General features: G+C 30.6%; 1 protein-coding gene across 4 annotated transcripts; it reads right to left on the reverse strand.

The window, feature by feature from the left end:
* Positions 1 to 1339: 1339 nt before the first annotated feature.
* LOC140822584 (uncharacterized) lies at positions 1340 to 6861 on the reverse strand. 4 transcript variants are annotated; one of them, XM_073183362.1, is made up of 3 exons: positions 6678 to 6861; positions 4095 to 5892; positions 1340 to 3327 (listed from the first exon to the last, which is right to left on the reverse strand). In XM_073183362.1, exons 1-3 carry the CDS (start codon positions 6710 to 6712, stop codon positions 1363 to 1365), a joined length of 3798 nt encoding a protein of 1265 aa, XP_073039463.1. In that variant the 5' UTR covers positions 6713 to 6861; the 3' UTR covers positions 1340 to 1362. The 4 variants fall into 4 exon arrangements, with proteins under 4 accessions (XP_073039463.1, XP_073039465.1, XP_073039464.1 ...); XM_073183364.1 differs by lacking the exon at positions 6678 to 6861 and adding an exon at positions 6352 to 6669; XM_073183363.1 differs by lacking the exon at positions 6678 to 6861 and adding an exon at positions 5985 to 6313.
* Between the last annotated feature and the right edge of the window lie 18150 nt (positions 6862 to 25011).

Genomic DNA, 25011 nt, shown 5'->3' on the forward strand with positions numbered 1-25011 from the left:
TTATTTTGAAACTATAGTCCTGTATGAAATATAATATGGCGATATAAATTTCAACACTGTGTTTTGCTCCCACATAAAATGAAACCAAATTGCTAGACGCGTGGCTTAAAAAAGAGACACGGGACTGACACCGACGGTCTAAAGATGAACTTGCAATGAGAGAAATATGCATAACTAAAATTAAAATTATGTCTGCAAATAACTTTCAAGCTTTGTCATTTGTATCTTAATTCTAAACAATTTACCTCACAAATTGTAGAGCAACAATATGCAAAAAATGAAGCCATGGTCATCTAAATCACTAAAACTTCTCGAGAAACATTTCTCACAAAAGTCGCGTCTGATCCAATTCCAACGAAGTCCTTTCACCATTCTCTAGACGTGTGCGTGCTGTTGCTGTCCTTTTCATGTGATTTGTTAAAATTTTTTATCTCCTTAACCACAACATTCTTATGGATTAATTCGAACCAAAACATTACAACATTCGTATTCTGTGACTGCGACTATATCTCCATTTTTATTAAATAAATAGCAAATAGTCACGTTAAGTTTAGGAGAAAAGGTACTATAAGTATTTTATAAAAAATATATTCAATCAAAATCAATGTTTGATATATAACAAGTTTTCGCATGCGACACACGTACTACTTATTGATTAATTAAAATCAATAACCGACAACGAATTATCATGTGCGATAAACATGCATTTTACTTATTAATAAATAAAAATTATTCATGTTCAACTCGTGTCTTTTTCTAACTAAAATTTAATAAATAGAAATATCACTATAATTTTTTTTTTATAACAACCATATTCAATCAATAAACGATAAGAAGTTTTCATGTGCTAGTTAATGATTAATAAATTAAAAATATTAACGTCTGATACATACGCGTCTTGGTAACTAATAAATAGCAAATGATCACGTGCGACGAGCAAAGTCACGTGCGAGACGTATTCTTTGATATTTAATAAATAGTCGTAATCTCGTGAGCCACGCGTGCTTGTTGGTCGTTGCTAGTTAAAAATAAAAGTTCCTAGAACAAGGCATTCTCAGTTCGGAAGCAGAAAAAATTTAAAAAGTGAATATATATGGCTAACCAGTACCAAACATGTGATACGCATCCATGCACATCGAATTTAACTTAAAATAAATCAGCCACATATTATTATTTTTTTGGGAAACTGGTGATACGTTGGTCGAGGGAAAATCATTTCATGTTTTTGTGATTATTGATTGTGAAACAGTGGTATGTTGTTCCATTATTAACCATTGAAGTTTTTTTTCAATTTTTACGAGCAAGATTAGATTATTGAAACAAATCAAAGGAACGAAAGTTAAATTAGAAGTTGCTTATTTATTACCCTCCAGATGGGGAATTTAGCATATAGTTCGCAAAGAGGGTCGATGGTCCTGTCACAAAAAAGCTCTCAAAATTATCATCAATGGCACGGGGTGACTTCCTGGGGACCTTTTTTGGCTGGAAAATCAAATGGAGACCAAGGAGATTATCCGCCCATACGTTATAATTAAATTTATCTTCCACACTCTCCTTTTCGTCCACACTCACCTTTTCCTCGACTTCACCAGCTTTTTTATTGTGAACTTTGTACCCCGGAGCCCATGCACGGGGAGCAATTGTAGATGTTGAGATCAAAGCTGGTGAATGACATGCCCGAGGGGAAACCCCAGCAGCACTAAACGGAACATTCCCACAAGCGACCTCCTTCGTTAAACTAGCAGTCTCCTGAGGAGAGAACCCCCGCTTGGAGGAAACCTCATCACCCGAGGGAATATGCTGAGGGGGAGGTTCGGAGCATTTTATGCTATCATGTTTCTTGAGCGGTTTCTGAGCAAATGGGATTATGTTCTCCAATGATGGGCCTCTATCAGGAGACATCAAACACGATGGCTTTGGTGTTATGCATGCCGCTGGAGACAGAGGTGAAGATGGGGTAGAATTGCCACTCTGACTGCTTGAAAGTTCTAAGAGTCCGATAGCAGAACTCTTTTTCTTTTTCCGCCTCCTTAATTTCTCTCTCCCGATAGTAACTCTCAAGTTTCTTGAATCTGATGTATCTTGACCATCACAATACACACCTGACGAAGTTTTTGACAATGCCGAGGATGTTGATATGGCTTCTGGTAGGGTGTCTAACAGAGGAACCTTTTGTTTCTGATACTGTTCAGAATGATTTACAAGTCCACAGCCCGAGGAATAACCATCACAACATCGATCGGCAGACACCAAGACCAATGCTTCCTCTTGTGCAACTGATTTTTCAACACAATTAACATTAGAAGATTTCATCCCACTTTTAGAGTCTTGACATGTGAACGGAGTCAGAGAGGTAAAAAGGAGAAAGACTAGCACAAATAGCAGAGATGCAAACATGATCACCACCATAGCTTTCTTAACACGCATCCAGAACATATATCTTCTGCAGAAACAAAGCACGAATAATGGCAAACTTGTTTTCATAGGTATCACAAGATTCCCAGTTGCCAAAGCTAGTTCAAGGTCCCTCTGTATAGTGGACGAGGAGAAATCAGTCCAGTATGACATTTGAAGCCTAACGGATTCTCCAGGTTGAAGAGAAAAACCTTGACAATTATGTACTTGAAATCCATCCAAACTACACTCAGCCCCTGAAACTTTAATTTGAATAACCTCCAAAGGAAGGTCACCCACGTTCTTGGCATAGACCTCTTTTCTCAAGGACTGATGACAGAAATTTTTTTTGCCTTCCATGTGGGGTAACATGCCAGAAGAAAAATTTAGCTGACTCGGAAAATCTAGCTTAAATTCTAAACTCTGCACGGGTTTAGACCCCTCTAGCAACAGCAAGGAACGTGACCCTCCAAATCCTCGCAGTGATAACCATTCTACACCAGAGAGATTATTCCTTATCAGTGCTGAACTTCTCCATTCGCATAGTTTGGAAGGTTGAAATAAGATTGGACCAAAAGAAGCACTGCCATAAGGATGAATAAAAGCCTCAGTTATTGCATCTTGACCCAATGAGAATCCATACCTTGTTGGAGCAATTGATCTATTACTCAACAAAATAGTGTCTGAGGGAGGTTGCAAATCAAATTCTGGTGTCCTGCACTTATCAATGACTTCCCATGAATTTAAAATAAGCTGCATCACAACTGGTTCTTGGCTTGGGTTTTTGACAGAGACCCACCGGTAGCAATGATTTCCAACATTAACCACTGGAAATCGTAGTTCATGGTCATCAAGAACAGACAGGAATCTCGTGTTGGCATGAGATTTCCAGTTTCTGAGTACAAATTCATCCGCTTGAATTGCAGCGACAGCCTGCAAATATGATCAACACTGCTAAGAATATTATTAAAAAGAACACCAAGATTTATCAAACAAAATCAATTAGCAATGGCTCACAGTATCATATAAGAGCAGGGTAGACATGTATAACATTTAAAGACAACAATATCATGCACATGCGGGTAGTATTTTTTGGTATCAACGTGAAGCAAATATCTATTGGCCCTCAGAAAGAACTCAACAACTAAATATGGATAATAATGCAGAACTTATTAATCTCCTAATTCTTCTATAAGAAAGAAGGTTCAACAAGCCACATCAGGCGTTTTAACATACCAATCTTATAGATTCTTGGAATCCACATATGTGCTAAAAAGGTTTCAAGAACTACTGATGTGTAATTCTCTGATTTCTAACAGAGGCTGTATGCAATACCACGGGAATGAACAGCTAAAACCACTTTGAAAAGATAGGAGAAAAAAAATAAATCCCTGATCCACATATCTATATTTAGTTTCACTACTTCGTGTGGTATATTCTCCTTGTGTTTCCTTGCAGCTAAAAAACGCTATTAGCAAACATCACCAAGTTTAGACTTTGAAAAACCAAAACAAAAAATTTGTACAAACTACCAAACCAGTTTAAAGAAATCCCATGTGTTGAGTTAGCACTCTTAATGTCAGATAACAACAGATGAAAAAAGCTGTTTTGATGGTTAAAGATCAATTCTGCATAAATTACATGCCAATCAATCCGAAAAAAATATTTCAGATGAGAAATATGAAGCAGAATTTGTGCACCTTGATTTCAGAAGGTGGGTGCATGCTGCGAATAAAAGACTTTTGTATTCCATTCACATAAACTACATTGTTGATCCCTGTAAATCCAACTGAAGAATCTACCCCATATCCCGAGCAGAAACTGATAACATCCATGCATGGAATTTCTAGCTGAGAATTTCTAGTGTTATTTAATAGAATGAGTAATTTGCAGCGTGAGTTTACTGCAGGAGTTTCAAGACGAGCGTAATTGAGTATAGCTACTAGTGTGATTGATCGAGGAAAAAGTACAAGTCCTTCAACGGACTTGATTTGGAAGGTTTCAGTACCATCGCCTACTTTACTGACCTTAACAACACTCAGTAGACACGGAGCATCATTTCTCACAGACAAAGCAAAAATGGAAGATCCACTTGCATTGCATGGAACCAAGGCCTCCAAAGATGCTGAAACATGACCTGCTGAATATGGGCTTGGTTCCTCTCCAAGAGGTACCACGACAGTACCGATCTTATTCTTTGAAGATTTCAACATCATACACAAAGTACCAACTATTTTTCCTTCGAAATGGTAAGAAAAGTCCAATTCCATGATAGTCTCTGTTTTTTGAGGGCCAACCTCCCAATTCACATGTGGTCTCACAAAGATTTGTGTCAGATCAACCTCACCATTCTCAAAACCCAACACTACTTTAGCACCCAACGTTGTAAACTCACTCGAATTCTCCATAGCGACAATGTTGCAAATTGCGCTTGATGTGCGGAAAGTGTTCCCTGAGGACACAGATATCCAAGCAGTTACCTCCTCCACATAGATGGCTTCATTGAAAGGATTAAATAAAGACAAATTCTTTTTCCACCTTCCACTGGAGTAAACATCAAATCCAGACTTTATCAAAAAAGGAGACTCGACAGCAAAGCCTTTAGCTTGAATCAGGAACCCACCCAAACTTGTCTGTACAACTAATTGAGCTACGGACAATCCTAACTGTGTAGGGGAAAACACAAAACATATTGTAGCAACTTCTCCAGGAGCTAGCAGTGTTTCACTAAAATTGCACGGATAAAACTGTGTGTTGCTACTGTAAGGATAGTGGACACTCAAAACACCAGTAGCTTCTAGATTCTTTACTGTCAAAAAGGCCAAGGATGGGACATACATATTCTTTTGTCCCCAATCAAGTAATGAAGGCTTTATCTCCACAGGAGGGTCCATCAAGCCAAATTTTACATATTCAACATTTTCTCCTGAATTTAAACTGCGAGTTTTATGTTCAAACGATGATCTTATACAAGAAGATGTATCAGTTTGTTGGATGCTCCTAGTGTAAAAATCATCAGATGGCAATTCATGAAAACCATCTCGCTGCTTGAATGAGCAAGAAACAGTGCTCTCACCCAATAACCTGAAGATAACATGGTCTGAAGACCAGCTCAAGTTACTTCTCACTTGCTTAAATCCATTAGAAAAATCTTCAGGTGGAACCCCATTCTCATCTATTGCATCGAATTCAGTATCAACTTCATCAGATAAAAAGTGGGTCATTGTCACCGGAAAACAGAACGAATTCGAAGGCGGGCATACATTCTCCAGACTCTGTTGATGCAAGTAATTTCTTGAACCTAATTCTAAATTAACATGACCATTCAATAGATCTGGATGGTTTGTATCAACATGAGCCCTGTTGGGCCCGCATAATCCTATTTCTAATTGATTTGGCTTTTCATTTATTGGACATTGCTTGCATGTGATAAGTGTGAACAAAGCACAAAATAGAACCACCACAATGTAAGCATTCTTGGAAACGTAAAAGGGTGCCCTGAATAACATCAAATAGACTATATTAATTGACATGCTAATTTGTAAAAATCCACATGGAATCATACAAAACAGTAAAATATTAAACATTACAAAATAATGGCAGCCACCAGCATAATTATAATTCCAAAGAGAGAAGAAAAGGAAAAAAGAAAGAAAATTCAGGGGAAATTTTTCAGAAATCAATTCTGACAAGAAAGGGAAACTACTAACAACTGAATATAAGGTAACTGATTCATGAGCTATAAAATATCGCACTACACTTAAACGTCAACAACGAAGATTTTTCTTTGCTTTAAATACCAAACACCAATCACCAACAAAAAACAAAAAACAAAAAAAACAAGCGTTTTCAAAAAGAAAGGCAATGGGAAAAAACCGACAACATATCCATAGACAGGCAGAAATGTATAGTCACATCATTATTAATCTATCTTTAACTATAATTAGAGATAATCACCATAATTATCAGTAAAAGCTACAGGTAAAAACATCCACGCAGAGAAACTCGCCAAGACGTCACTTTTGTTACGGTATCTACTATCTAACGTCAAAGACTCCATCAAACCGCCAAAAATTTAACATGAACACAAGAAAAACAACTCGACTAACACTATTACCTTTTTCCTGCACTTAAAACACCAGTGATTATTAAAAGCAGAGCAAATAATCAGAAATGAATCAGATACAAAATGGAAAAACAGCCAAAATAGGGAAAATCCAACGACTAACAACAAACATCCGTAAATTTTTTTGCAAGGTGATAGAGTTGCCGAGCAGTACTACCTATTAGCGTTGATCACTAGGGTTTGAGATTCCATATTTCAGTGAAAAAACACACCATGAACCGATACAAAAACAAGAGAAACAGCGAATTTTTGGGATTTGAATTTTAGGGCTTGTTCTTCAGCCCAAAAAGTACATACGTTGATAAAAAAATGCAGACACCTGATAAACAGCAAAATGAATGGCCTGTGTAGGTGGAGGAGACGAAATTTATAGAGCGTGACGATGAACATGAATTTATCCCTATGCCCTTGAATGGAAAAGCACGAAACCTTCAAATGAGTTATGAAACGACTTTTGTTAGGGGTAGTGAAGTCTTTTTATGTGAAGATTGTGGCACTAAATAGATGTCATGCATGAGTAATTTGTTATTGTATAATATATTAAACAATTTTCTTGAAAGGAAATCTCCACGTGATTATTAAAACAAATATCTTAGAGATTAAAATGATGTATAAAAATATCAAAAAATGATTGGTTTATGTGTGTATTCTTCAACAATGTAGTATAATCTAGATGTTTAAATAAAATATATAGTTGGAGCTTTTTTGTGTTACTTGATTTATTGGGTTAGAAAATTTAAAAAATTTCATCACATTATTGATGTGTCCATATTTTGATTAACAAAAAACTCGAGGTCAATAAACAATCCAACCTGAACTCGATAAATATTTCTATTAGGTACAAGTCATAACTAATTCGTGTAAAACATTCATGTTTCTCGTGTTATGATACGTTAAAGTTTCAAATTTAAATTTCACTCTTATATCTATTATGTTAACGACATCGACATTGAGTAGGTTTTTTTAGCAGGTATCTTGTCGGTCTCATGAATCTTTATTTGTGAAACAGATCAACTCTATCGATATTCACAATAAAAAGTAATATTATTAGCATAAAAAGTAATGTTTTTCCATGAATGACCCAAATAAAATATCTGTCTCACAAAATACGATCCGTAAGACCATCTCATATAAGTTTTTACCTAATTTTTTTTGTAAGTACCTATCACTTTGCTTTGCTTATGTCAGATTCACGGGAATCGGGTAGCTATTCCTAACGTTAACCGCCTGCATTTTTTTTTCTAATTTATTTTAAAAACCAACCTAAACCTTAACCTATCACCGTCATAATAATAACTAGCGAATCGACACACGTAATAATCATTTTTTATGATTTCTATTTTAGAGTTAAATACAGTAATTGATTTTATTTTAAAATTTTGTATTGATTTATATTAATTCAAAACAATAAGATTAAAAATATAAAAAATAATGAAACAAAGAATAATTAGTGAATTAATATTAAAAATAAGGGTGTTAATTGAATCGCCTTTACCCAGTGGTACGTGTTAAATCTAAATGGTCTACTAAGATGGGTTTTAATTGGAATTACCAAACATTTCCCTTTCCTATATACGTGTTTGTTATGGTACAGGAGTAAAATCAACTTATGTAAAATCCTTTATGTTGTATTTAAGTCGATATCGATTTGAGATGATAATTTAAAAATATATTGATTTCAAATTCATTGATATGTTTAGATAGAAAAAATCGAAGTGAATTTCACTTCATTTCAAGTTGTGCAATTTCAATAATAATCATTGTAATTTTCAAATACAGACAAAATAGATTATCTCAAATCAAATATCTTCTTGTCAAATGCATCAATACTAAAACATCGCACACATTGGATTTTCAATCCGCATGTACTAAATATCTTTATCTTATATTGGTCGAACAAAAAAAAAACATTTGGTAGAATGTGTAAGATATTTAAAATAGAGTAGGTATCATGTGAGACCGTCTCACTGATCTTAATCTGTGAGACGGGTCAATCATATCCATATTCACAATAAAAAGTAATACTCTTAGCATAAAAAGTAATAATTTTTCATGGATGACTCAAATAAGATATCCGTCTCACAAATACGACCCGTGAGACCGTCTCACACAAATTTTTGCCATTAAAATAACCTATCAGACAATATATAAAACAACTAAACTATTTTTACGAGTGGCTAAAAGTAAGACCTACTCGATAATTACTATCCACTTTGTCAATGCAAATATCTTTCATATTGTTTGGTATATTTGACAAGATGATTATTTATGGTTCAAATCGTACTCATTATCATATAAACTAATAACACTTGATAAATTACTCATTTCAATATATTTTTTTTTATAATTTATATTATACATCAATTCTTTTCATCATCTTATCTCACGTATCAAACAATATTTTTTATTAATTAATTAATGAATATTTGAGTGTTTTTAATATTACACAGGTTTAAAATCTGTTGATTTTACAATATCCACAGTGTATCCCGTGATTTTTCAGTAGAAACTTGTGTGAATTAATATTCGTTAAAATAAGAAACTAGTTACAAATTCGTGATACTTAAATGAAAATTATGTCCTTAAGATTGGTTCAAACACGCAATTGACATTGCAGCCGTACCGCGGACAGATGCCAAAAGATAATACGCAATTGACTTGAATCCACACTGCTGACAGATTCCAAAAGATTCATGGATAATGACAATAAATTAAATTATAGTACAATGAATCTTGTTTAATCTTTCAAATCTCGAACTTAAAGTCAACGGGTAAAAACTTGTGTGTGGAGACATTCAAAATTTATTTTTACGTTATAATCTTTAAATGTGTAAAGTTTTGCATTAAAATTTCTAATAGTTTAGTTTGCAGAAAAAAATTGAGGGCGTCTTCGATAGTGCAAAATTTATGATTAATCCGACTTCTTCAATCAAATGACGTGAATCATGATTTAGTTGTTAGTTCTTGTAACATCATGTAACATTATTCATGATATTTCTCTAGTTTTTAGTCATGAAACTGAAGGAATTCTTGAAACGGAAATTGAAATAAGCGAACTAAGATTCAAAGATTTTGCAGAAACATTTTGCTGTAATTTTGTTAATGAATTGTCGAGGGAACTTTCTGATGATTATCTCCTTTCATTTGTACATTCCTCCAAACAGTCCGAGCCAAATTCCATGATCGGTAGACGTAGATCGTGGGTCAATTTCCCCCAATCATATGGTTACAAGATTTGGGTCCAACAATCTCATATATGGAATATACATGGTATTTTATAATGCAAAAATTCAATGTTATTTCGTTGATAATTTTATCTCATGTCGACTTAGTTAAACAACTCATAATAGTTTTAACAAAACATCTATAATTGAGTCGGACCATCGTTAAGGTCCTTGTGCTGCAAGGAAATGTGTGACTTTGTTAGAACGAAGTTAATTATGATTTTGAATGATCATCATTAAATTAATAAATAAATAAATATAAAAAAATTGTTTATCGACACACGCACGCATGATAACGATATATTTGCGCGAAGATTAAAAGACCTAATCGACGTGGGCTCTTAAATGGTCATCATCGAATAGGCCAATTAGTGAACCATTTTGACAAGGCCCATTGGTCTTTAAGATGTGGGCTCGAAAATGGGCTTTGAGTTTCAACTATGGTTATAATAATCCAAACCGGCCTCGATACGTATATTCATCGTGCTCCTTCGCATTCGAAGATCATCTTTGATGCACATTGTGCCGGACTGTGACATCTTTCTATGGCGCATTGCACTGAGTCGACATGGAACGGACGGCATGGCAATTGGTGGATATCAGCGCGATCGGAGTTTTATTTTATTATTTGCCCAACCGATTTTAAAATCCCGGCCGTTACGTGCTGACTAGTGTTTAACTCGGCGTACCACTTCGTCCGAGTACTTCCGGTCTAACAAGCTGCATGTAATGTACCAATTAACGAATACCAAAACATTGCCGTTAACGAATTATATCAAATGTTTTTTTAAGTAATTTAAAATCTGCATAAATATACATTTAAGTTTTTTTTTTAGCAAATACACGTCTAATTTTTTAAATAATCTATCTATATATCTATATTCTATATACCTATAAAAGTGTGGATCACTCATTTGTTTTCCAATTGTGAAAAGACATAAATGTCTACTTTATAAATATGAATTCAAAAAATCATATAAGGATATATATGTAAAATTGTAACAATTCAAAAAATCATATAAGGATATATATGTAAAATTGTAACAAATGCTAATAAATTGTCATTACAACATACATTGATTGTAGTAATTTATACCATTTCAATAATAAAATGTAACTCCTATATTAAATTTATCAAATAATTTATCTTTATATTACATTTAAATGATTTATTCTTTTAATTTTCTCTATACATTTTTTAATGATTTTATTATAATTTTGTTATTATATTTTAGTGTAATTTCTAATTAAATAATAAATAAATTATAGTATTACAAGAAGATATATAAAAAAAAATTAACTATATGTCCAATAATAGAATAAAATGATAAATATAAAATAATATGATAATGTGAAGTTTAATACTAACATATTTTATGAATTTTAAACAAAGAATTGAAAGTAAATAGTTTAATAAATTTATTAGAAGAATTTATATCTATAATTATGAATGTCAATATATTAATAATATCATAAAATATGAAGCTCTTAGAAAAATTTAGAGAATTTGACTATAGTAAGAAAAGTAAAGATTTTAATAGCACTTTTAAAAAAGATTATACATACAACAAATTTATAAATTCATTACACAAAAATTTGGTGATATTTAAAATATCTACTAAGATTTATTAATATTTAGACATTAAATGTCTAAAGCTAAACCTGACTATAGTTCTCAAGAACAATAGAACCAAAATCAAACTAAATCTTTTCTTAGTTTCAGTTCTAAAATTAGTTATCATAATTTTGCAATTTAAAAAATCTTTAATAGAAAATTGTAAAATAAGAAAATTTGAAAATAATATTACATAAAAATTGACTAGATATTCGATAATAAAAAATACATTATTTCTTACACAAAAATATTAAAAGAATAGCTTTTTTTAATAAAAATATATTTTTTTATTAAAAATATTAAAAGAATATATATTTAACTATTATACTTATAAAAGTATAAAAAGAATAACAAAGTTTTTCATTGTAAATTTTTTACTATTCTCATAAATTGTGTGTTTTTAGATTAATTGCATGAAAAATTTTCTACACAATCATTAAATATATGAAGATCATAATTGTGTTTTTTTTTAATAAAAATTTCAACATAAGAAACTTTGAAAATAATGTTACATAAAAATTGAATGGATATTTATAATAAAAATACATTATAAAAATAACATTTTCTTGCTACATAATTCTTAGAAAAAATATTAAAAATATATATTTTTAATTTAAAAAATCATTAAATATTAAAAGAATAAATATTTAACTATTACACTTATAAATGCTTTCATTGTAAATTTTCTAATATTTCATCTTTATACTAACTTTAAATATTTTATTCTTTTAATTTTCTTTCTACATGTTATTTTATGATTTTAATGGAATTTTGTAATTATATTTTAATGTAGTTTCTCATTAAGTAATAAATCATAGTATCACAATAAAATATAAAAAAATAATTATATATACAATAGTACAATAACATGATAAGTATATACTAATATGAAATTTAATAATAATATATTTATAATTTTTTAACTAAGAATTGAAAGTAAATAATTTAATAAATTATTTATTATAATTTATGCCATTAATCATGAATGTTAATATACTAATAATATCATAAAATATGAATCTGATAGAAAAATTAAGAGAGTTAGTTATAATAAAAAATTAAAATATTTTAGTTGCAATTTTTTTTAAAAAAATATATATCAGACAAATTTTTTAGTGGAATCCTTCCTACAGAGGAAGAAGGGGGTATGAGCGTTTTTCTCCGAACATCCATAAAATTCCTGTGTCTTTACTTTTCACAAGTTTTTACATTTTAAACTAAATCTTGTTGTTTAAATTATCAACCGGTTGAAAATATCATTAGAAATATTGAATCGTCTTCCACACTTTTTACGTGGTTCATATTCTAACCGTTTGAGAAAATCTTTCAATCGCCTAAAAACAATTGAAGATAAATTTTAATAGCATATATTTTTAAAAGATTTTATTCACCCCATCTAAATTCTTTTCTGATCCCAACAATATACAATCACTAAACACATACACGTACATAATATATATATAATTGTAATTAATAACTTAATGAAAAATATAAATTATATACTTTTAAAAAATTTATTTATTAATTAATGTATATGAAAATTAATTTATCTATGATATATAATTCTAAAGCAAAATGTAAAAAAGTTCTGTATGAAGTTAAATAATATTGAAATTGAATTTTATAGGTTATATTTTGTTATCAATATTATTATTTAATTAGTTTGATAATATTTTGATGAATTAGTCACAAATATTTTAAATTGATAATTATTTGTGTAATGCCCGGAAATTTAATCCTGGTAATCTGTAATTATTGATTTATAATTTCATGTGATTAGGAGAGGATTAATCGGGACACGAAATAAGCTTACATATGAAGGGTGCAACTTTGGACAGAACTATTGGCGCCCGAGCGGTATAAAATGACCGCCCGAGCGCCAATGTGCAATCCGGAAGGATTTGGACAGAGGATGCCGCGCTCGAGCGGTAGTTAATTACCGCCCGAGCGCCGACCAAAATACATGAAAATGTGCCACGTTCCTCTATCATGCAAACGAGGATATATATATACATATATACGTTTGTTTCTAAAGAAAAAAAAGAAAAGAATCGAGAAAAGAGTTCTGTGAGAAAAGGGTTTTGTGAGAAATCCGTCCGTCTGATTTTGAATCCGACTTCGGTATTGAGTTCCTATCGACGTAGGCTACAACTGGACGTAACTTTTGCTACGTTTTGACATGCTTTGAAATTATGCTATTGTCAGAATTGAATAGGATTCATATATGATGTTCTTGATATGTTAGACATCGTAGAATCGAAGTCAGATTAAGAAACGGACTGATTATGGAATTGTTATGAATTTTTAGGGTATATTGATTTATACCTGACAGATTTGAATTGTGATTGGATCACGAATTGTATTGAATATGGGTTATGGATTGTAACTGTTATCTGGTGATGTGGTATTGACGGGGATACTGAGTTTGTACCGTTATGCCGTAGATTTTGAATTAAATCAAGATTGATCAGATTGTTATTGATTTGAAAGGTATATTGACATAAGATTATTGATATTGTCATTGCCAGACAGACTGTGAGTTCAGGACTTCGACTGAGCAAGAAACCGACGAAAGAAAGGTATAAGTCAATGTGGTATTGGGAGATCGACTTGAGTCGGATTAGACTTGAGTTTCCCTAAATCACATACTTTACTTTATTGCATTGATATTTGCATTGATTTGACTGATGTACTTGTTTTCTTGATTATAGATAGCAGGTATCAGATGAGTAATCTTGTGACAGAAGTTCCTGATAGTGGTGGAATCGCCACGGGAACATTGCACGATGTCTCAAGATAACGATATTAGCGATAGAGCTACAGTCTATGACGGATAGGTCAGGACACCGGATGTTGGTTATATCGAGTAATTAGGATTGGAATTCTTCTATTACGGAATTCGATATAGGAATACCATATTTGGTTATATCGAGTAATAGGAACATAGTTCCTTCTATTACGGAATTCGATATAGGAACACCACATCTGGAAACCGGGATCCCTAGACTAGGATTGAGTCTAGTCTGAATGATAGAGTATGAGCATTGTCGACAGCCTATGATTGTTTATGTTTCAGATTTTGATACATATATCTGTTACCTGATTACATGCTTATATTTGTTGATATGATTGCATGTTTCATTGATTTATACTGGGATTTATTCTCACCAGAGTTATCCGGCTGTTGTCTTGTCTGTATGTGTACATGACAACAGGTGGGACATGATCAGGGTCCAGGAGATGAGGAGATCATCGTGATAGAGTGGAGACTTCGGACTTGGATGTATATAGGGTTTTGGCACTTGATATTTAGATGTTGAACCTTAGTTTATTTTGGATGCATGCAGTACATGACTTGTATTGTATTTTATACTGATATGTATATTTGTTTGATTTCACTACGTTCCGCATTTTAAAAAAAAAATTTAGACCCTGTTTTATAATTGATTAATTAGTCCCAATAATGATTAAGAATCTGATTAGCATCCGGGTCCCCACAATTTGTCCTTAGTGTGCTTCACTTATATAAGTTATTATTTATGTATTTATAAAATCCATAATTTGGTTGATTTTAAATTTATTATAACTTATACGTGATGTTTAGATATATATAATATTTTCAAAATTTTTTTCAGTTCAATTCGTTCTATATATCATGCTCATTATATTTTATTATATAACATAAAATCAATTGCTTGAATTTTAATTAGAAAAATAATTTTGAAAGTAAGGTATATAAGTTCTTAATTAATTTATTCGTCTAATATGAAAAAGACTAAACCAATATGTTAAAAGACTCATAAGAACTTTTCTCAGAAAATGGAGAGTTTTCATTGTTCGGCTTACAGCGAGAAATGAGCTTTCAAATTGTATCCAAAGGAAGAAAAAGAACTATTTATACTAAACTAAAAATAGGAAAAATGTGTTTTACTAAAAATGTATTTTGTGAATCTTATCCTACCAACACAATATAAATAAAAAAATGATTCAAATTAATTTTTTAAAAAAAACAAATTTTAATTTTTATTAAATAATTAACATTCATGTGCATCGCACGTGCTTCTTGCTAGTTTTCTTAAATATATAAACAAATATAATTCATTTTTTCCAAGAAAAAAAATGAAGACTTGACTTTTAAATATCCAATAATATAATTAAATGTGTGTTCAGTTTCTGTCGGATAATTTTTTTTTTCTGCAGTCTCTGATTCACATAAAAATTGTTTATGCACTCTATGGGCCCTAATTATTTTTCGGATGAACTTAGGTACATAACATTGAAAATTTGAAACACATATATGTTATAACACAACAAGTTGTTTTAGATCTCATAAAAAAAGTTATAAGTATAAAATTGGAAAAAAGTATATTAATAATAACAACACTTACTACTCTTGTTCTTGTACTCAAAATATTACATGTTATTATTCGATCTGAAGATTTTATAATGAAATATCATATATTAGTACAACATATTTAATATTTTGTACTAATTTTCATATGAAAAAACATATGTCATTAATACCAAAATTTGTTATACATGTTTGAAAAATCAAAAAAATCATGTATTAATGTAAGATCTGGAATATTTAATACTCAAATATTATATATTAATACCAGATTTTTCAAGGTTTTGTACCATATTTTCATTCGAAAAAATGTGTAATTAATTTCAAAATTTATTACACATATTTGAAAACTCAGAAATCATATATTACTGTTAGGTCTAAAATATTTAATTCTGAAAAATATATATTTATTTCAAAATTTTAATATTTATTACTGAATTTCATCCAAAAAAAACACATATAACTTCAGAAAATGTAGAAATATTTTTGGAACGACTAGAGACTATAAATGACATAAAAAAATGGCCATTTTTTATTTTGCAGACACAAGTTCATAATATTTAATTAATTTAGTGGAACTATTATTCAAATATAAAAATCAAAGAAGCGTGATTTCTATGGACGACCGAAAGAATAATTCCGGACTCCATCATCGCATGCTTCAGCTTGTCACTCTCTCTTGAATTAAAAAAATAGCCCCCGATGTCTGTCTCCATGTGGACTTTTCGAAATTAAAAAAAGTAGCTATACATACATACATACATACATATATATATTATATATGTATATATTATATGACACTAGCTTATCATTTTGAACAACCCTAGCTAGCTAGGGTTGAAATAAAGTATTATAAACTAACTTAACTACCATTCCATACTCTTCGAACTACTTGGGTCACTTTTCAAATAAATTTCACACATACGCACACACAGATACACTTACAGATATATTATTCAGAGGAATAACTGTCAGATAACAATTAAAACATGATGTACCACAGATTGTGTATGGGGTGAAAATAGTTGGGGAGCAGTATTTGCGTCGATTAAGATAACGATTGAAACATAACGTGTGCATGATTTAAAATATTTAAATTGCATAATTATTATCTATTATATAACATTTTAGATAAAACGCACACATACATATATATATATATATATATATATATATATATATATGTGTGTGTGTGTGTGTGTGTGTGTGTGTGTGTGTGTGTGATTAAATGGTCCTATCATTTTGGCTCTTTTCTTGATCTCAATTACTTTTCACTAATTTTTTTTCCAAGATTAATAATATAATGTAAGCTTTTTTGAACTTTATATTTTTTATGGCAGTGTATAATAGTTAAAGCAATGAATGAAATATTAATATTGTTGTATAATTTAAAAAGGTAAATTTTTCTAGCTAAAAAAGAAAATAAAATGTAAATCTTTTGAACAAGAATCTCTTCCAAGGTAATTGGATCGTTTGAACACACACGCTCACATATATAGGAATCTTTATAGCCTTAATTAAACAAAGACTGCTTTCAAGAACTCAAGGGACACCAATATATAATGATATTTATTAATAACAACTATTTTTCCTATGCACTTTTTCCAACTTATTATTCTAATTTGTTTGGTCTCGTTCTGCTCTCGAAATACAGCGATGAATGATATATAAAATATTGACAATAAATACGTATATATGAATAAGATAATAAGTCATAATTTTAATATTTCGTAGAACTTGAGTCAAACGTTGGATATAACAAATATGTGTAATCAATTGATGTCCGTCTATTACACCAAACAATGCTAAAATACAATCATAAATTTATAAATGTTGGCAGCATCACCTTTAACGACATTTTAAACTATATTGTATTACATTATATACATAAAGTTGAATTATTTTGTGAGTTTTGTACCCACTTGCCCATTGCACGCGCCTTCCTACTACTTATTATATGAATGAATACTGATACTGTTTTATTACAATTTGGACCGTTCCATTGATTTTGTCTTGAATCCTGCTATGTTAGGACGACAATACCTACTTTACAGCCAACCGGGATGGTTCTTTATAATATATTTCCCTTCTTTCTAGATCTCTTTAATGTGTGTTGCATGTTAGAAAAATAACTCAGAAATAAAGTTGTAATTGAATTTCATATAAATTTTTCGAAGGTTGAGAATTTAGTGGTCCAGAGAGAATAATAATCTTCCAAATAATAGAGACTTCATGAATTCCATATCGCAGAGAACTTAATTCTAGTAGAAAATTTTTACTCGGGAAAGATCAAATTTTACTTATATTTGAGAGTATAGACAAATAGATCGATTCTTCTGTAAACACGATTTTCACAAAATAGAATATAATCTCCTCAACATGTGTGGATTGGGGTTTGAATGAGCTTCTGTTTCCATTTGTGAACGTGTAAAAATAGTTGCAATTGAGCAAAAGTTACTTCTGATGGCAGACTCATATTGTACTTGACGGTATCTCAAAGAACCTTGAATGGAGCTTTAATTACGTAAGAACAAGAGTTCTTTTGTGTAATAGAGAGATCGGATAGTTTAAGGACTTTTTAGGATATAATTTTTAGGAAAACTACATTTTTGGACATGTATGTTTGCTTATTCGCTTATTTTGTTATCCATATTATCAAATTTTAGTCTTACTCGCGCATCTACTAATTTTTGACGATTCGGTCATTTTTCATCAGAAGTATTGATGCGACACTACACGTAACATCATATCAGTGTCACATTAGCTTCATATCGAAAAAACTACTAAAATTGAAAAGCAAAACAAATATAATAGACTAAAACTAAAATTTGATAACATAGAAGACTAGAATCACGAAAAGAGAAACATCCAAGACAAAATGCAATTCTCCATAATTTTTGTTAATATCATACAATTTCACAAGTTTAATTCAATTATGACATAAGTACATCCTGAATTATTGGATAGTAAATTGGCAAACATTTGTGTCTGTCTAATATATTTCTCACCCCGTTAAACCCGCCTAGTGCGGGGGTGTGTCTAAACCTGGTCAAAATGGGTGGTGAGACGGGTCAAATCCTCATAAACAGGTCTAAACTCGATCAATGGATCTAGAAGCTGGCTCGAGATGAGTCCATTAAAACCTATTACCCAACTCGGACATGCACCACAATATATAGTCTATTAAATAATGAATGTAATAATCTCTAACCTTAATCCACAATTTTATAGTCTTTTATTGCTAATTTATTATTAAAATTTATAGTTTGGATGTAATCTTGATGAATTTATCAATTTTTTTGAACTTTTATTGTGTGTTTGCTAAAATTAAAAACATATATACTTTTTAACAGATTTGCGAGTTCAACTCGAATTGAACTCACAGAATTTTGAGGTGGGGCGGGTCTAAAAATGAGACGAGGCGAGACATGACTCTTTGGGTCTAAATTTTTCTCGGCGAGGTGGGATCTTAAATTGACCAAATTCATCTCAAACATGTTTCATTGCCGTCCCTAAGAAAAGAAAAAGAGTGAATTAAGTAATCAACTGAAAAAAGAAAAAGCTACCGAAAGGTGGTCTCCGGAGTTTCGGGAGCTGAATAGAGTGGCCAACCAAAAAAATGGTGGACCTATTTAGTGTATGTGACTCATAGACTAGTAAAAAATGCAAAGTTAACCAAATTTTATTGCGTGACAGCTTCTTTTAATTATTATTTTTAGACAAATGCAAATTTAACCAAATTTTATTGCGTGACAGCTTCTTTAAATTATTAATTTTTTTTTTTAAAAAAAATATCTACCGCGCGCCAGTGGTAAACTCCTTTATATAAGTTAAAAACTTCTTGACCCAAACAGAAAGATAAATCGATGTATGTTCTGGTGCATGAGTAGGCAAAGATCCGAGGGAGATGAAAACACGAACCCCTGAGCATACCCCATAATATTCCAGTGAGAATATGCTCCACACGAGAATCGATCTTGCGACGTCAGATAATGTTAACATGATACTGAGCACGTAAGATGTCAACGTCACACCAAAAATACTAAAATTATATATATAAAAAACAAATATTGCAAACCATGATCGGAATTTGATAACACTGGAGATCTAAATTGCAAAGAGACATACATAAATGATGAAAATTGCAGTTTTCTCTCACTTTCATATAAATTTTTTTGTTTTAATTTCATTTTTTAAATAAAAAAACTGCGGCTACTATAATAAAATTGAAAACTTTAGAGATAATTTTTATAAGATTTTCTAATAATTAATTATAATGTTTAATAAAGATAATTTTTCTATTATCTTTAAAATTCATGGTGTTCATAAAATAAAATGGTGTATATATGACAATTTTTGGATTAGTAGTGATTGTATCATTTTGTACGATAGCATAATGCATTGAATGTATTCTATTGAGTAAATTACAATATTGGTTATACATTATTTTTTTCTCGACGGTTTTGATCTTCTTCGTATCAAATATAACTATATAAGTTAATTATGTATTTTTCAATTATAATCTTTTGTTAACCAATAATACTTATGTAGCACGACGACGCGACATCCGAAAATGAATAGAATAGCAAAATCTTAAAGAGACTGTTTAAAAAAAAATTCGAAAAGAGAAAGATATATATAACTAAAACTGTAATTTTTCTTATTTCATACTACCATATATTAATATATTATCATATTTAGCATAGATAATAAAAACTATTTGGCCTATGCACTTTAATAATTGACATGAAATGTCTTCAAATTTAATATAAAAATCATTTTAAAATCATATATAAATTTCAACTCAATTCGACAAATGGCTAGAGTACTTACATTTAGGAACACGTAAAAAGGAAATTGAACGGTTTGTTTACATATATGGAAATAAATTCAACAAATCAATGGTATCCTTTGTTTAAATTAATTTTTGCAGTTATTAATATATATTCTGAATTAAAAATCTCTCATTAAGATCCTTTTTAAGTTCTTTTTGAATAATGCCCTTCATAATAAATGGAGGGCATTAACAAGAAGGTTATCTAATTAGTTTGTGGTATAAAATAATTAATAAATTTACCTGTATAAAATTATGACAAAAATCTGAATCAATTTTATGTTATTTATTTAAATAGCATGCATGCATGTGATGCAATACAAAATAGATGGTGCGAATGGTCTCCACGACGTATTGAATTTTTAATGTTCTCGCGTCGTTATATATTGAATGAGTGTAGTTAGGTTCCGGCCGGCACACACACACACACACACACAAATATATATATATATATATATATATATATATATATATATATATATATATATATATATATCCACACACACACATGCATATAGGGCGGCTTGTTTATTTTCGATATTTTTTATACATAAATTTTGTCTTATTTTGCGGTAGCTCGTGGGCTCCATTTGTCAATATTAACTCAATCATGATTTAAAAAATTCTAGTTCGAGTAGAAATGAAAAATTGGTTCGGCCACTGTATGTGTGTGTATAAACACAATAAAATGTTGCCAAATTGTGCATGTAAATTCTTTGATCATACTCTACTTATTTAAAAAACAACATTATTCGAATAAACGTGGTATATATTAATGCATGCATGGGAATAAAAACTAAGAAGAACCAGAGAATATATATTATCTGAAGTTAAATCCACAAAGATACTACACAGAAATCAATTCAAATTACATGTTCAAGAAAACAATCAATTCAAATTACATAAAATACAGTAGATGAAATCAACGAAAACACAAATATATATTGCATGGACATGAAATAAACTAAACTATAAATGCAATCCAAACAAATCATCCACCATCGATGATGCAAGGTTTCTTAGTCATGCTTAGAATGACCAATACCGGGACTATTCCCAGGGGTAGTATGTCGGAAAGAATCCATGTGCCCTTCATCCAGTTTCAACCAACGCAACCCACGTTGTTTAAGGTTTACAACATTATTGCCATTGCTGGTACTGCCACCTTTCAAATTCATTATTGGGGATACAAATCGTCCTTCGATATGAAAAATTTTGTTTGATAGGACGAAAAGAATGAATATCAGACAAGTAAATGATTTGGCCATATATGTGAAATATATACAACAAGCTAAGTAACATGTATTGGAAACTTAGAGGATTTTGTTAAAGGAATTAGGGTGTGTAAGTTATCTTCAGAAAGGAGAAGAAATATTGAGTTTTAGGGCTTGATTCAGCCATGTATTTATAGTGAAAAAGCTCGGAGAATGCATGTGGTCAGGTCCCTCGAACACCTAGGAAAGATTCCTCCATATGTGAGAATTTCATGCAAGCTTTTCTTGAAATATACTTTAAGAATTCGAATAACTAAACACTATACATTCATTAGGTAATCCAGTTAAAATTAGCAAGATTATAACTTTCATACCACAAAAATTGTTAGTTTATATATCTGATCTCGATCGAAATTCTTGAGTCACCCTTATCGTGGTTCGTTCATTACACATGCACGTGCATACATAAAGATTCCGAGATTTTGGTTTCGACAAAGAAATTTAGTTCAACGTGGTTAAACAATGACCCAAATCCTTTTCTATCTAAAAAAAAAATGAGAAAATTACATTTTTAGTCATGTAATATGTACTTTTTCTGTTTTTTATCATGTTAATGGCGAATATGTATTTTTAATATAATGTGTTCTTTTTCATTACTAGTTTTTTTTTTACCATATTCCAGCATGTTCATCGAAAATTGTTTATGCGGCGGTGGCTGCAAATGCTGACATGGATTTTTTGAATGAAAATTGCATATTTCATGATACTAATTTTCCAACCATAAATAAACTAAAAGAAAATGAACAAATCCCAAATGTCACATAATATTATAAAAAAAATCATAACATATGTGTGATTAATTTTCCTTTCAAAAATCCATATCAACATCAACGAGCCGTTATTTTTGGTATATGATGGACTCCGGTCAAAAAATGAAAAAAAAACATACAAGTTATATGACTAAAGATACAAATTCAATGTTAACATAATCAAAAATTAAAAAGTACAAATTTCAAGACCACAAATGTAATTTTTCTTTAGAAAAGATGCATAGTAATTAACTAATAATAGGAATTTCTAGACCCTAAACTTTGACATGCGCCTTTTTTTTTAGATTATTTGATATTTGTATCTGATAAAAATTCAAACCCGGTAAAGAATTATAAATAATTATGGAAACGAGTGGAATACCAATTACGCATGAATACCTCTTCTGTCGAAATAAAGAAATACCGAATATTAATGCATTTATTTATTTATTATTGTATTTTGAAAGGACGAAAATAATGCATTTTGATTCTAATTTCGACATGCAGCAGATTCTCTCCCGACACTAATATTATGTAATGATTAGTACAATGAGCGGCCGCCATTAATCCGATCACCCACACTTGCATTTAAGGGTCCTAACACCCTACACTGGCGTTACCACCACTGGAAAAAATAATATAAAAATACCCATATTTGATCACACATCATTTTTATGTGAATGTGAATCTTATATGAAATTAGTCAGATTTTGGTAATTGATCGTAGAGATATAGTAGCACCATCAAATTTCTGGCATTTAATCATATATTTATGTATTTTTGGCATCATATTTCTTTATTTAATTATTCAACAATTATATATCTACTCAAATTTCAATATTAATCTAAATAAACTCTTAAAGTTGGGTCGACATTTCATTTTAAGACTTTATTACTTATTAAGTATTGTTCAAATATTCTCAAGTCGGATCATGTAATTTATTTATTTTTTTCCTTTGTTATTTATTTAATTTGTAAGATATAAAATTACAAAAAACCATTCAAATAATACTGAAATTTTCAAGATTCAAATTAATGTTCATCGAAATATTGTCGTGACAATGAAAAATTATGATATAGCTAGCCCTAGACATTGTTGACGTGTCTGATATATACCATGTCCGCACTCCGGTGAAAGAAGGTTAAAATTAAAAAAAAAAATAGTGCAATGTAGTGGACTAAATCGTGAATTAATCGATAAAAAGAAAAAAAAAATGAAAAAAAACGTGCAAATTATAAGAGCAAAAATGTTGATTTCCCTTTTGTTCTCCACTGTAGACTAAATCTGAGATGCTTTCTTTCTAAGAAAAAAGTTACAAAATTAGTCTTGTAAATTGCGTTGTTTTAGCTTTTTGTGCCATACTTATTTATAATATGGTTTCCGTGCACTAACTTGTTTTTTTTTCTTTCCCTTTTCCTTTTGGTTTTAGTTCTTTTTGGCCGGAGACCGTGTTGGAATTGCTCGCTCAGTTGGCCATGGTGTTGAAGATGCTTACGCGGCCTAAAAATATAGAAAAATGGGCAAGTTGGAGACCAAGAATCCGAGAAAATTGTAAAATTGATCTTGTAAGATGACTTAATTTGACACTGGATCCTATAACTTGAGGCAATTTTGACATAATTAATTTGATCCATTTCCTCGAATGAAAATTCCACATTCCTTATCCCACTCTATGACTAACTTCTAATTTATTTGGTCAAACTTTATTTAAAATTATAATTATACCCTCATTATACAGCTTTATTGATGATTTTTTTTAATTGTCCTTAAACGACATTTCTTTTTAAATCTTTTAGTCATATATTTATCTACATTTTAAAATTCAATCATATATTTATCTATATTTTAAATAATTTTTAGGGTATTATATCATTCCTAACCAAAAAAATTAAAAAAAAAAATTAATTTGAAAATTTAAAAAATCACGTTTGAATAACTATTCCAACTCGTTTAAGCACGCAACACGTTCAGAAGGACACTATTTACTATAATACAAGAAAAGTATTTCAATATTAAATGTAAATACTCTACTTTATTTAGTAAGGTACACCATTCATAAAAAAATACGATCATGCATATAGCGTCTAATATAATGATAATGCTGTAAGCCTAAAATACCAATACGTACTTTGATCGTGAACAAAAAAGTTAAATATAGTAAACAAAAATATTGAATAATTAAAATTACTCCGGCGACTTTCTTTCCGATGAGATTCTTGCCATTCTATAGTTCCAATCAACATAAATTACGCGACCATTCGCAAATAGAGCAGTCATTCACAGTAGTAGTCACTGGTTGATTCAACGGGCGAAAAAGGACTTCTTATTCTTAAAAAAAAGTCGCGGCATTATTCTGGGTAGCTACATCACTCACAAAATTTAAACCTAAGAGAGCATGAGCCACGATACATTTATAAGAGTACGAGTCATGGATGACCCGAGATAT

This window comes from Primulina eburnea, unplaced genomic scaffold (genome assembly GCF_022965805.1).
Source record: "Primulina eburnea isolate SZY01 unplaced genomic scaffold, ASM2296580v1 ctg973_ERROPOS1174311, whole genome shotgun sequence".
NCBI classification, from domain to species: Eukaryota; Viridiplantae; Streptophyta; class Magnoliopsida; order Lamiales; family Gesneriaceae; genus Primulina; species Primulina eburnea.

Excerpts from the sequence above, each read along its gene's own strand:
- LOC140822584 (XM_073183361.1), bottom strand. The coding sequence starts at position 5,957 with ATGATTCCATGTGGATTTTTACAAATTAGCATGTCAATTAATATAGTC. Across the intron at positions 3,328-4,094 it reads ACCCACCTTCTGAAATCAAG|GCTGTCGCTGCAATTCAAGC; the intron begins GTGCACAAATTC and ends TCATATTTGCAG.